The 14,653-nt window shown below is 44.4% G+C and overlaps 1 protein-coding gene across 1 annotated transcript; it reads right to left on the bottom strand.

Annotated features, from left to right (window-relative positions):
• Nucleotides 1-13,330: 13,330 nt before the first annotated feature.
• On the bottom strand, nt 13,331-14,287 carry LOC309545273 (olfactory receptor 52K2-like; the record flags this gene model as incomplete). The annotated part of the gene is made up of 1 exon (XM_082244413.1): nt 13,331-14,287. One exon carries the CDS (start codon nt 14,285-14,287, stop codon nt 13,331-13,333), a length of 957 nt encoding a protein of 318 aa, XP_082100539.1.
• Between the last annotated feature and the right edge of the window lie 366 nt (nt 14,288-14,653).

Genomic DNA, 14,653 nt, shown 5'->3' with positions numbered 1-14,653 from the left:
AGAACGGTGAGGAATCAGCCCAAAACTACAAAGGAGAATCTTCTCAATGATCTCAGCTGGGACCATCGTCACCAAGAAAACAATTGGTAACACACTACCCCATGGAGGACTGAAATCCTGCAGCGCCCACAAGGTCCCCCTGCTCAGGAAATCTCATGGTACAGCCCGTCTGATGACTGCTAATGAACATCTGAATGGTTCAGAGGAGAACTGGGTGAAAGTGTTGTGGTCAGATGAGACTAAAATCTATTCAACTTGCCGCGTTAGGAGGAGGAGGAATGCTGCCTATGACCCCAAAACACCATCCCCCACCATCAAACATGAAGGAGGAAACATTATGCTTTGGGGGTGTTTTTATGCTAAGGGGACAACTTCACCACATGAAAGGGACGATGGACAGGGCCATGTACCATAAAATATTGGATGAGAACCTCCTTCCCTCAGCCAGGGCATTAAAAATGGGTCATGGATGGGTCTTCCAACATGACAATGACCCAAAACATACGGCCAAGTCAACAAAGGAGTGGCTCAAGAAGAAGCACATTAAGGCCCTGGAGTGGCCCAGCCAGTCTCCTGACCTTATTCCCATAGAAAATATGTGGAGGGAGCTGAAGGTACGAGTTACTAAATGTCAGCCTCCAAACCTGAATGACTTGGAGAGGATCTGCAGAGGAGTGGGACAAAATCCCCCCTGAGATGTGAGCAAACCTGGTGGATAACTACAAGAAACGTCTGACCTCTGTGATTGCCAGCAGGGGTTCAAATACTTTTTTCCCCTCACTGTATGAGGTATCACTATGATCGTCAGGAGCAAGATAATGTTTTTTGGATTGTCATGGTGGAAGGTTATGGTAATAACAAGAAATATGCAGCTACATTAAAAAAAAATGTTTTTTTTTTTTTACTATTTTGGGCCAGTTTTTTTTTTAATAATAAATATAAATAATAAAAAAGATCAGAAATTATCCATTACAATTAAACACCAAATAAATTCCCAATTTGTCCTAAAAAAAAAATGCAGTATAATCCACGTGGATTCACAAAGTAGTAGTGATGATAGGTACGGTTTTACTAACACGTGTCAAAGTTGCAAAATTGTGCTTAGGCATTAACAATTGTGTTACCTGTGACAGGAGTCACTTTTGGGCATGGGGGTTGTGGACCCCAAATTCCTTTAAAGAGGTTGGGAGGCACCATGTCCAGCCTTGTGTGGCTTTCTTGGTTTGGACTATTTCAAATGGGACAGTAATATGCATTACCAGTATCTCTCAGGAAATATGGAGATCTATCTTATTCCTATACACTGTAAGGCACAGGAAGTGCAACTCCTAATTTGGGCATCCAGGAACTATGAGAGACACCATGTCTGCTAATCAATGTGTATTAGCTGCAGAGAGAGGGGGATTGTTTCCAGCAGCCCCTCCTAAAGAATGTCTACTGATTAACTAAGTGCTTCTGTCTAAAATAGGACAGTATGTTAATTGGGTCTGAGACTATTGATAAGTATGTTAATGAGCTCACCTGGCTGTCTACTAAGGGAGGTAATTACACAGTCATTGTTCATGTGGTGTTCTCAAAGTATATATAAATGCTGTGTTTCTTTCAATAAAGGAGAAGAAGAGAGTAATTCTCACTTGACCTCAATACGGAGCCTTGTCTCGTACTGGGGGGGGGCGGGATTATTTGTATGGGCTTCATGTATGGCGGATTGGAGTTGTTCGGGAGCGGATTATCCTAGACGACTGTAACCCCTTTCATACTTTGGGGTTTTGTTACATTACCCTTAGGCGTGAAACGGGTAAATGGCACCGCAAGTGTGAGGCACATTTCACACAAAAATGCACAGGGGTAAATAGGGCATAAAAAAAAAAAATATCCAGATTGCGTGTGAAAAAAAAAAAAAAAAACACCAAAATTCATCAAAAAAATTTGCCAAAATGTTTTTTTTTTTTTTTAAAAAGTGCCAAAATGTGCATGAAAAAAAATACACAAAAATTATCATTAAAAAAGCCCCAAAATGCAAAATTGAACCTTTTTGGGCATTTACCTTAAATATTCCTGTTTTGGAAATGTCCCTTACCGAGGAATCCGGCCGATCCTTCACACGATGCGTAGAGAACCTTCTTCATGGAGCGGTTCCTCAGTATGTGTCCTTTCCATCTCTGATCCTTTCTTGGAGAGTTTTATGCGATGATTTGGACGCAGTAGATGCGTCGGGCTCAGTGGATGTTTCAGGAGGATGTGAGAGTCTTCTGGTACAGTCAGACATATATACAGAAGATGATGCCCAGGGGGCGCCATTCATTATCATCCTGGAAGTGTTCATCCATTATTCACCCTGGCTCCATATCCATGGGAAATGATGTTTTGTAATAATTTATCTCTGGGGGGAAATGGATGAAACTCCCAGTCAGGGACATTCTAGGACACTGGATTTATTTTATACAATTATTCATACCTGAGAATGTTCTTTTGCATTTACAAAATATTAGAACTGTTATCCAGAAACAAAAATTTGTTCTATGAGAACATCATTGCCTAGATGCCCTGGAGGGTTTAAAAAATGTAAAGACCATCAGTGCTGTATTTTGGCCGAGGCCGACAAGGCCCAGGCCTAGGGCGGCACTTTGCAGGGGGGCAGCAAAAAAGCCGCTCCCTCCACCTGAGACTCTATTAGCCATTGGTTGCTAGAGCCGCCTCTCTCACCCCCTCTCTCTCTCTCTCACTCACCCCCCTCTCTCTCTCCCCCCCCCTCTCCCCTCCTCTCTCTCTCTCTCTCTCTCTCACCCCCCCTCTCTCTCTCACCCCCCTCTCTCTCCCTCCCTCATCCCCCCTCTCTCTCCCTCCCTCACCCACCCCCCCTCTCTCTCCCCCCCCTCTCACCCCTCCCCTCTTGTGAGATCTCAGGGGTTTATGCTGGGACTTGTAGTCCTTAAATTTTGGAAGGAGTTACATCCATTAAAAAGGAGTGGGGCAAATTTACATAGGAGGGGGGTGCCCAATTTTAGTCATACCTTGGGCAGCACAAAACCAAAATACACCACTGCACTGATGAGGTGGCAATGGTGGGTACTGATAAACTGCACTGATGAGGCTGCACTGATAGGCTGCACTGATGGGCACTGATGAGGCTGAACTTATGGGAACTGATGAGGCTGCACTGATAGACTGTGGTTGTGGTCTGTGGTTTACAGATGACAGGGCGGGTCATAAACAGGAAGGGGTGTGGTCTTTACAGGAAGGGGTGGGTCATATTTAAATTAGGGGGTGCACAAGTTTAGTCAGGCCTAGGGCAGCACAAAACCTAAATACGCCACTGAAGACCGTGCCTGCCTGTAGCAAGTACAGGGTTACTTTGTTTGTCCTTCTAGGTCTTGTGCAATTTTTAATATTGCCACTAGGTGTCCCTATAGCTTTGGACTTACCTTGGTAGGGGTCAGGGGAATAAAAAAGGGGAATGTCGTTGGTTGGTGAGAAGGAGTAGAGAAGAGTGTCTGGTGGAGTGGAGTGGAGTAAGGACCGCAGATGCTCTAGGGCAGTGATGGCGAATCTTGGCTTCCCAGATGTTTTGGAACTACATTTCCCATGATGCTCAACTACAGTACATTGCAGAGGGCATGAGCATTTCCCATGATGCTCAACTACAATGCAAAGAGCATGAGCATCATGGGAAATGTAGTTCCTAAAACATCTGGGATGCCAAGGTTTGCCATCACTGCTCTAGCACAATGGTCAGTCCTCAGGTACCCCCAACAGGCCATGTTTTTCGAATTTCCCTTTGATAAAAATAGGTCTCAAAAATACCAAGCCATTGACATTGATTTAAAAGTGAAAACATCTTATGCTGGGGGGTACCTGAGGACTGAGGTTGGAACCCTTAGCTCAGGTATAGTAGAGCCATCTGTTTAAAGCATCTAAAGGTCTACTGCATGGCTGATCCCCCCCAGGGGCAAGGTGGAACTAATCATCGAGAGGGGCCAAACCAGGAGAACTGGAGAACCTTAGTAAAGAAGGACTTATTTAAAGGTTCCCCTCCCCCTCTGGGCAGTAGTTTCAGAGCAGTCAAATAACCTAAAGAAATATAAAAAGATGGCCGTCATTCCTATGGATACTTGTGACTGAGTGACTGAGTGGAGACCAGTTCCACTTGGGAAATGGGTGGTGGCCTAGTTTATGTGAGTCAATCTGTCTGGTGGTGGGAAAAAAGGTGCCACGCGTCAGTAACCTTGAACCCCCATGTCATGTGGGCTCAGGTGTGCAGGAGGACCCCCTGGTGGACTAGGCTTGGAACCATCAGAAGCAGAGGATCCCCTCATGAGAGCATGCGTAGATGTTTCCTGACAGAAAGGAATAGTCAACCAAAGTGATGGTTCCCTTATAGAGTCTGGAACCTTCTACCACTGGAAATGGGCAGGAGGCTATGTGGCAGGAACTGGCCTAATGACCAGTCACAAGGGGACGCTGCCCCTCGGGGGGTGCTCATATATACCCCTGTGCACATATATTATCAGAAGTGGAATTGTGGGAGATTCTAAGCAACTAAACGTGGATGTCTGTGCTACCTGCGGGTGTCAACGGTCCCTCATATCATGGTGTCAGTTCATTTACGTTTTCATGCTATCAGTCACTGTAAATGAACTGCACTTTTTTGCAATGTCAGGAGGCCTGGCTGATTATTTCTGCCACCGGTGGTCAATAAGGACATTTATAAATGTCAGGAAGGGGAGTGCAGATACATACAAGGAGCCACATGCAGCATTCTCATCATTGAGGGTTGAGCAGGTGAGTTCTACAAACTTTCTAATTTGTCACGTGACATTAACTTAAAGTGTAACTCCACTTTTGTTGAGAAGAAAAAAAAAAACACTGTGGGTGATCTATTTACAGCATAAAGATCGAAACCAACTTTGCATATTTCTGCCTGTCTCTGCTCTGAGGAAATAGCTGTTTGTCTCACCATCTCCTTCCCAGGTTGGTTCCAGAATGGGAGGGTCTGATGCCTCTATGGAAGGGTCTGATTTCTGAATGGGAGGATCTGATGCCTCTTGAAGCCTCTATGAGAGGGGTCTGATTCCTGAATGGCAGGTTCTGGTTCCTGAATGGGAGGGCCTGAAGCCTGAATGGAAGGGTTAGATGCCTCAGTGGAGGGGTCTTATTTCTGAATGGGAGGGTCTGATGCCTCTTGAAGCCTCTATGGGAGGGGTCTGATTCCTGAATGGCAGGTTCTGGTTCCTGAATGGGAGGGCCTGAAGCCTGAATGGAAGGGTTAGATGCCTCAGTGGAGGGGTCTTATTTCTGAATGGGAGGGTCTGATGCCTTTTGAAGCTTCTATTGGAGAGTCTGATGGCTCTATAGGAAGGTCTGATTCCAGAATAGGAGCGTCTGATGCTTCTCAAAACCTCTATGGGAAGGGTCTGATTCCTGCATGGCAGGGTCTGGTTCCTGAATGGGAGGGTCTGATGCCTCTATGGAAGGGTCTGATTTCTGAATGGGAGGGTCTGGTTCCTGCATGGGAATGTCTAAAGCCTAAATGGAAGGATTGGTTGCCTCAGTGGAGGGGTCTTATTTCTGAATGGGAGGGTCTGATGCCTTTTGAAGCTTCTATTGGAGAGTCTGATTGCTCTATGGGAAGGTCTGATGCCTGAATAGGAGGGTCTGATGCCTCTCGAAGCCTCTATGGGAGGGTTCTGATTCCTGCATGGCAGGGTCTGGTTCCTGAATGGGAGGGTCTGATGCCTCTATGGAAGGGTCTGATTTCTGAATGGGAGGGTCTAGTTCCTGCATGGGAGGGTCTAAAGCCTAAATGGAAGGGTTGGATGCCTCGGTGGAGGGGTCTTATTTCTGAATGGGAGGGTCTGATGCCTTTTGAAGCTTCTATTGGAGAGTCTGATTGCTCTATGGGAAGGTCTGATGCCTGAATAGGAGGGTCTGATGCCTCTATGGAAGGGTCTGATTTCTGAATGGGAGGGTCTGGTTACTGAATGGGAGGGTCTGAAGCCTGAATGGAAGGGTTAGATGCCTCAGTAGAAGAGTCTTATTTCTGAATGGGAGGGTCTGATGCCTGAATGAGAGGGACTGATTTCTGAATGAGAGGGCCTGATCTCTGAATGGGAGGGTCTAACTCCTGAATGGGGAAGTCTGATTTCTGAATGTGAGGGCCTGATCTCTGAATAGGAGGATCGAATTCCTTAATTTGAGGGTCTGATGCCTCTATGGGAGGATCTGACACCTAAAATCTGACTTGTCTCCTGGTGTTTGAGAAAATCAGTCAACCGAACACATGAGCAGGAAATGTTGTTGGAAATTTCTGGGTACGTTCCTTATTGCATAAATTGTTTGTAGAAAATTACGGCAGATTGAAATGGAAAGCAACATTAAATTATGAAATATCTTGTGTGACAACTTTACAGTATTTGCTGTATTATTTATTTATTTAAGTGAATTTCTGCTATTTTCCCCTATTAATCATTAATAGTCTTACCTGCCTATGAAGGTCACCTATTGTGGTGAGTTGAACCAATTCCCATAGAGCCCACATTCTACTGGTGGATTTAATGTCCAGAATTAACCTATTAGAGGCAGATAAATGGGACCCCACATCATAGGCATACTTATAATTACACCCCAAAACACATTTTGCTACTCCTCCTGAGTATGGGGACACCACATGTGTGAGACTTTTTCACACCATAGATGCATAGAGGGACCCAAAATTAAAGGAGCACCTTCAGGCTTCCTAAGGGCATAAATTACCCATATAATTTCCTGACAACCTATTACATTTTTGGAGGCCCTGGAGAACTAGGACAGTGGAAACACCCACAAAATGACCACATTTTGGAAAGCAAACAGCCCAAGGTACTTTCTAAGAGGCATAATGAGGCTTTTGAAGAGGCTCTTTTTTTTTGCCACACGATTTTGTAGATTGTAGAAAAATATTTAAATATATTTTTTTGCCAATCAATAAGATATTTCTAAAACACAGCATAGGCATACTTAGAATTACACCTCAAAACACATTCTTCCACTCCTCCTGAGTGTGGCGATGCAACACGTGTGAGACTTTCTTACAGCCTGACCACATAGAGGAACCCAACATCCAAGGAGCACCTTCAGACATTCTATGGGCATAAATTACACATCTAATTTTTTTTTTTTTTATTTATTTTCTTTATTAAGTAAAAACATGTTACAGAGAATAAAGTCAAACTAATACATTGAAACTGGAGGAAACAAAGTAGAGAACAATGTTAACAAAAACAGGCAAATACAATTTTGTGCTGGGTTAACCATAGGGGATGTGAGCCATCCTAAGCAGCATTACTCTCTCTCTAAAAAATAAAAAGAGAGAGCAGGTAGTACCTTAAGAAGGGTTGATAGGTCATATCGGGGCCTACACATCTAATTTTCAGGGACCCAAAATCCAAGGAGCACCTTCAGGCTTCCTAAGGGCATAAATTACCCATTACATTTCCTAACAACCTATCACATTTTTGGAGGCTCTGGAGAACAAGGACAGTGGAAACACCCACAAAATGACCCATTTTGTAAAGCAAACAGCCTACGTTTTTTCTAAGAGGCATACTGATGCTTTTGAAGAGGCTCTTTTTTGCCACATGATTTTGGAGAATTCAGAAAAAAAATAAAATATAATTTTGGTCAATCAATAAGATATTTCTAAAACACAGCATAGGCATTCTTAGAATTACACCCCAAAACACATTCTACTACATCTCCTGAGTGTGAGACTTTTTCACAGCCATAGAGGGACCCAACATCCATAGAGCACCTTTAGGCATTCTATGAGCGTAAATTCCACATCTAATTCTCTTTTTTTTTTCTTTATTAAGTACAACAATGTTACAGAGGATGAAGTCAAAGTAATACATTGACACCTCCTGAGTATTGGGATACCGCATGTGTGAGACCTTTTTATTTTCTGGACTGATTATACTGTATACCAGACATTTTAGCTTGTGTATCACACAAATCAACCCGTGGTATCAAAACCAATGTAGTGTAATGGTGGCCCTTATATGAGAGGTCAGGGAATATAGCTTAGCATAAAGCCACCTATAGCAGTCCCCAATCCTATAAGCCAAGCAAGCCCAGCTTACTGGAACATGGCCGCCCTTAGGAATGCCATGTTCTCTGGTCAGGAAGTACAGGAGCGCGAAGAACCAAAGTGTTTCTATATTTAACAAATACACATTTATTACAGGAAGGGGGAACCCAGGACACAGCTGTCACAGAGCACTACGGGATATCTAGAGTGAGAAGACAACAGAAGCGGATTACTAAGTGAACCTGCCATATTATTGGGGGGCATGGTCAAATCAGGTCCAATAAACCTCAGGGCAAAGGACATGCTATCCCTTACCTCTACCCTGCACAGCTCAGGGTGGTAGATGGGACTAAGCACATCACATATACTGGTGAACCATGGTGCTAGAACCTTCCAGGGAACACAATGTTTCATGCCATGTGGGCTGTTGGGTAGGCAGGGGGTAGCCACAAGCCCTCTCAGGAGGTAATTAAGTGCTATCAATGTTCTTAAAGTCTATTTAGAGGGAACCAAACCCGGAAGAAGAAGTAAGAAAATTATTTGTACCTTCAAGGGGAATATGTGCAAAAAAAACCCTACCAAACATCTCCATCATTTCATGGTGAGGTCAAAAAATGATGGGACATCACCTGTAGAGTTAATGTGACATGAACAAAGCTTTTTTTTTTTTTTTTTGGGGGGGGGGGGGTTTGAGTCTACTTCATTTAGTGAATCAAACAATTGTGGGTTCATGGTGGCTCCTCTTTATCCCGAACTGAGAAAATAAGCCGGAAACACATTGTAATGTCCAATGCCTACCGTTGAGCCTAGTGGTGGGTAACACATTAGAGGAGGAGGAGGTCCCAGGTGGGACTTCAAGGTTGAGTCAGGATAATAAAGTTCCCAAGCTTTAAACATTGTGTGCTGGTGGCTCTTTTTCTCTAGATGTGTTGACTGTTCCTCATAAGTTCAGAAGCTTCACTACCTTTATGAAAGGTCCCATTCATTAGACAGCAGAGAGCATTGGTTATAGGCTGATTGGATCAGCTCTGTGCCATGTGATCGCTGTGATGGCCAATCACAGCGATCACAAATGTAAATAGTATAGCACTGTCTACATTGAAGGATCCACCCCTTCCTCTTAGAATGTTGAAAGGATAGAATTATGATTTTGTAAATGGATCCATTCAATCTTCTGGATGCAGGAGACAAGGCTGGGTGGGATTGAGGTGGGAGAGTTTTAAAGGGCTACTGACCACCAATGTTGTTGGATTGTTTTGGGGGAGGAGTTAAAATGCTAGTGACCACAAATAATGGGAATGGGGGGGGGGGGAGGGTTTTAAATTGGCATTTACCACCAGTGTTGTTGGAAGTGCCACTGACCACCAAGGACAGGGGGTGGTGGTGGGGAGTTTTGAAATGCCACTACGAATGGTTGTGGGATTGTTTTGGGAGGTTTAAAGTGTTGCAATTTCACCCTCCAGATCCCGCTGAAACCAGAAGACTTTCGCTTGGCTTCAGTAGGCAACCTTTGAAGGCAAAGCAAGCCATAACCACCTCAGTAGCAGCTGGTTTCCTAAAGTCCAAGAAACTGTGGCAACAATTGAGACTATCTTTGTGTGTCCTCTTTCCAAAAAAGGGTTATTTTGTGGCGCTCGTTCTGTCCCAATTTTTTTATTTGATATGTTTCATTCTAGCAGATAAGGGAAACTGATTTTTTTTTAAATTTTCAAGCCATTTTCCTTCATATAGTAAAAAATAAAAACCACAGTGCTTATTAACGTTCTTCCTGTCTCTAATATATCACCCTCTTAGGTAAGTGATAGGAAAATCTGTTTTCAGCTGGGTGGTTGTTGGCCCAGTTGATTTGTATAAGTATGCATTTGGTTTCTCCCTAAGCTCAGTGGGGTGGTGGTCACTCACTGTTGCCAGTAGGTGTCGCTGCACCACAGTATGAGGGTTTCCTGGATTATGAATGTTCATATTTCCGCAAAGCCTCCAGGTAGGAGGTTCAAGCCACTGGGGTGTGATGGGGAGGGTATAAATATTTGGAGGGCCATGTGGTTGCTCTCTTGACTCAAGCTAAGGCCTGAGATGATGCTGCTGAACTGTCTATACTGTCTATACTGCTGGGCCCGGGAGCCTGATTGTGGCCTAGCATGCACTAGGTCAGTGATGGCAAACCTTGGCACCCCAGATGTTTTGGAACTACATTTCCCATGATGCTCATGTACTCTGCAGTGTAGTTGAGCATCATGGGAAATGTAGTTCCAAAACATCTGGGGTGCCAAGGTTCCCCATCACTGCACTAGGTGAACAACTCTACACGTCTGGCCTAGGAGGTTCACCAGCTGGGAAGGCTGCCACCACTGAAGGCCTTACTGCTGATCTACTTTGCTGTTCATCAGCGTCCTGTTGCTGTGGCAGAGTTTGGGATCCTATACCTGCAATTACAGAGACACCCCTGAGACTTCACACTTGAGGATCCAGTCTACTAACACTTCCCTAGAAGGCAACAGGAAGCTAAGTCTGAAATTCCCTGGCCTCGTGGGTGAAAGGCTGCTGATCCGGGTGATGTTTGGTGCTGCCAGAATAAAAGAGCCAGTGTAGCTTAACAGGGTGCAGCTCACTCAGGGTCCCCTACTGTGGCCTTTTCTTCCAGTCTCAGGGGCCAAGGGGTTCTTCCTTAAAGACAGGGAAGTTGATGCCCTCTTCTTTAAAACTTACCTTTATTAGAATACCCCATGACCTTTTCGGTTTCAAGTTTATCCTCTTGCCTCCAAATCATGTTCATGTACATGACTGACTGCAAGTGGTTATACCAGGGTTATGGCTGCAGCTGTCAGACATAACTCTTGTATTATTTTATGGAGCTGGTGATGCTTTATAAAGTAAAAGCAATCCTAGCTGCTTTTTAGCTGCTTGATTACTTTTATAGTTGCTGGAGAGGGGGTTCCCCCTCCTCCTGGTGCCTCTCCGAGCTCTCTTGTCTTCATGGAGAGCACAGCATCTGGTGGTTGTGTACAATAGAGGTGATTGGTGACCGGATCGTCTCTCATCACCTCTATGGTTTAGGAGACCAGAAGAGACTCGCATTTTAGTAACCTCTGGTTTCCCTAGATGTAAACAGTGCTATTTTTAAATAGTGAAAGCATCTGATCACACATATTTTGATGTGATCAGATGCTTTTAAGGACAGAGTAGATATCCCCTGGACTGGTTACTAGGTCAGTGTACAAGGAACTACTTGCCCCAAGTTCAGAGGCTGGTTCTCCCAGTAGAGACTAGGGAAGGCCAGTGGTATGAACCCCTCAGGAGAGGAGCTACTTGGCCCAAGTTCTGAGGATGGTTCTCCCACGAGAGACTAGGGAAGACCAGAGGTATGAACCCCTTTAGGAGAGGAACTACTTGGCCCAAGTTCAGAGGCTGGTTCTCCCAGGAGAGACTAGGGAGGGCCAGTGGTATGAACCCCTCAGGAGAGAAGCTACTTGGCCCAAGTTCCGAGGATGGTTCTCCCACGAGAGACTAGGGAAGACCAGAGGTATGAACTCCTTTAGGAGAGGAGCTACTTGGCCCAAGTTCAGAGGATGGTTCTTTCATTAGAGACAAGGGAAGGCCAGAGATATGAACCCCTCAGGAGAGGAGCTACTTGGCCCAAGTTCAGAGGATGAGTCTCCCATGAGAGACTATTAAAGGCCAAAGGTATGAACCCTTCAGGAGAGGAACTACTTGACCTAGCTATCCCAATAGTACACATTCACCAGATTCTTGTAGTAGAGTAGTACTCACTAGGCCAGGAGAGCAGCTGTGCCCATTCTGCTTCCTCCAGCTGCCTTACAGTTTGGCTATGTTGACTGGATCCATAGGGGAAGCCTCATAGTCTCAGATAAACTTTCAAGTGTGGCCCCCCACCCCAGCTCTGCCACAGCCAGGGCCTCAATGAACAACAGCTTGATTGAGTAGAATGGCTTGGGGAGGTAGCCAGCCCCACCATGACAGGTGGAATCCCCTGAACAGGAAGACCCCTGCTGTTCTAAATCTCAGAATATTTATGCGTTTCTCAACCACTTTCTGGGCCCCCTTAGGCTCCATGTACACGGGACGCTGGAAATGGCCGTTTAGGAGCAGTTGGGCGTTTTTTTCAGAAGCCCCTGAACCCATCTACATTTTATCTTATCTGTCCATGTACACCAGGTCGTTTACAGTCATTTGCAGGCAGTTGCGTTCAGGGACTGTTTTTAGAACGCAATTATTTGCGTTTGAACGTGTGTTTCCCGGCGTTTCAAACGCACAAACGCGTCCGAACGCGTCTGAACGCGTCTGAACGCGTCCGAACGCGTCCGAATGCGATGACCCGCGTTTAGCGTTCGCGTTTTTCCATTTTAAAGGGGAATAATTTTTTTGACCTCTAGGAACGCTTCTAAACGCAAACGCCCGCAAACTCCGCTAAACGCCCGCTAAACGCGGGTACAAACGCGACCAAACGGACGTTTCAAACGTCCTAAAAATTCCAGCATTCAAAGGGACTTTTAACAACGTCCCGTGTACATGGAGCCTTAGCCAGGGATTGGTTGCAGCACCATAAATATTCATGTTCCCTATTTGCTTTGCTTCACTCCCTATGATCCAGAGCTTTCCAGAAGGCAGGGGAGAGCAAACAAGCCTGCAGCCTGTAAAACCCGGAACAGCCAAAATAAATCAATTACTGATCCGCAAATTACAGAGGAGACAAAAATAACTAAATTTGCCTAACAACCCAGAAACCTAACCAGGAGGGTGCTACAAATATTAATCTAGCCAAACAATTTTCCACAAATATATGGATCTAACCATCCAGCTGGAAATATTTTGTCCTCAACAATTCCACAAAACTAGAAATGAATGTTCTTCTTTTCCCCACCCCTTGGCTTTGGATGGAGCTATAGAATTTTTCAGTGTAAAATTCCAGTCTAGAGTTTGTGCTTTTTCCCATGATAGCAAATATTTGCTTCGGTAGAAAACTTACTTGGCTTTAGTTGGGCTGAAAACAAAAACAGTCATCAAATCGTAAAAACAGCTATGGGGTGGACCAACTACATTTCAGTCCTTTAGAATTTTCTTTATTATTCTTGTGTCTTAATCACTCTCGGACTGATATTGACAAGAGTCATTCCAATGCAGAGACCAGATGATGGTCTCACCATCCAAGTAATAAACAGCACCCATCAAAATCTGAGCAAGGTGTATTAATGACCAAGATAATAATAGCTTTATTGAAGATGATAAAACCTGAAGGTGCGATGAGGGTTAGTGAGACCCAGCCCTATTCTTCCAGGATTTGGTGAAGCTTCTTCTGATCTCTTTCACCCCCAATCCATAGACAAAGGGATTTAGAGAAACTGGGGTCATGTGGTAGATGGCGCTAATCATGTTCTGAACATCGGGTGTAATTTGTGACTGTACTCTTGGTATAACAGATGATATCAGTGCAGTTAGGTAAATAATCATGGCCACCGCAAGGTGGGCACCACATGTGTTCAAAGCTTTATGACGAGCTTTCCCAACAGCGATCTTTAAGGCCGTGTAAAGAATGCAGAAGTAAGACAGCAGAATAAGACTGACATCAGTTACTGTCACCAAGATTCGAACCATGAGTCCTACAGCTTGTGGTTTGGAGGTATCTCCACAGGCAAGGCTCAGAAGCCCAGCATTCTCACAGACGAAATTCAGAATGACGTTGGACCTACAGAAGCGGACGCTAGCGGTCAGTAAAACCATTGGAGAAATAAAGAGGGTACTCCTCACAATCCCAGCGACAGACAACTGGACCAGAAAATTTGTTGTCATGATATCGTTGTATCTCAATGGTCTACAGACGGCTATGAACCTGTCCAGGGCCATCGATAGCATAACACCGGACTCAAAAAGAGACATGAAGGAAATAAAAAAAATCTGAATGAGGCAGCCAGCCAGAGTAATCTGGTTCAAATCAAATGTCAAACCAACTAGAAATTTCGGCAGGAAGGAGGCTGTGTAGGAAACATTAATGGTCAAAAGAAGGGATATAAGGAGGTACATGGGGGAGTGGAGGCTCGGGATAACAAAGATCCGATGAATGACGAAGAGGTTAGCAGTCATGATTATTATATATATTACAGTAAATGGAAATATTAATAATTTCCTGTTTTTTATTATGCCAGGGAATCCAAAGAGTACAAAGTCTGTGTAGGAAATGATGGTTCCATTTATGATCAGTCCTTCCATGGTGGAAATAATGGGGCCTTCAAGTCTAGAACTACGTCTGAAGGAAACAGAAATATAGAGATATAATATTAAATTTATTGAGGATACATTTCTAAGCCAATTTAATGTTGAATAAGTCTGAGTGAGGCTAGATTCCAACCCAATTGCCCCAACTGGCTCATTTTAGATTTTAAGTTCATGACGGACTGTCATGTTCTCTGCCAGTCACATACCAATGTCTAATGGCTATTTCAAACCTCTCCCATGGATACATTCCCCAATAGGGATAAGCTAAATGTATCTGAGTTCAGTGTGAATCAGGTTCAGCAAACATCTGAACCTGCCTCAAACCGAACCCAGACACAGTCCTTTGGTAAGGGTTTACTA

Source organism: Pelophylax lessonae, assembly GCF_965119305.1.
Source record: "Pelophylax lessonae genome assembly, chromosome: 2".
In the NCBI taxonomy this organism is placed as follows: Eukaryota; Metazoa; Chordata; class Amphibia; order Anura; family Ranidae; genus Pelophylax; species Pelophylax lessonae.
This window is presented reverse-complemented; position numbering and strand designations above follow the sequence as displayed.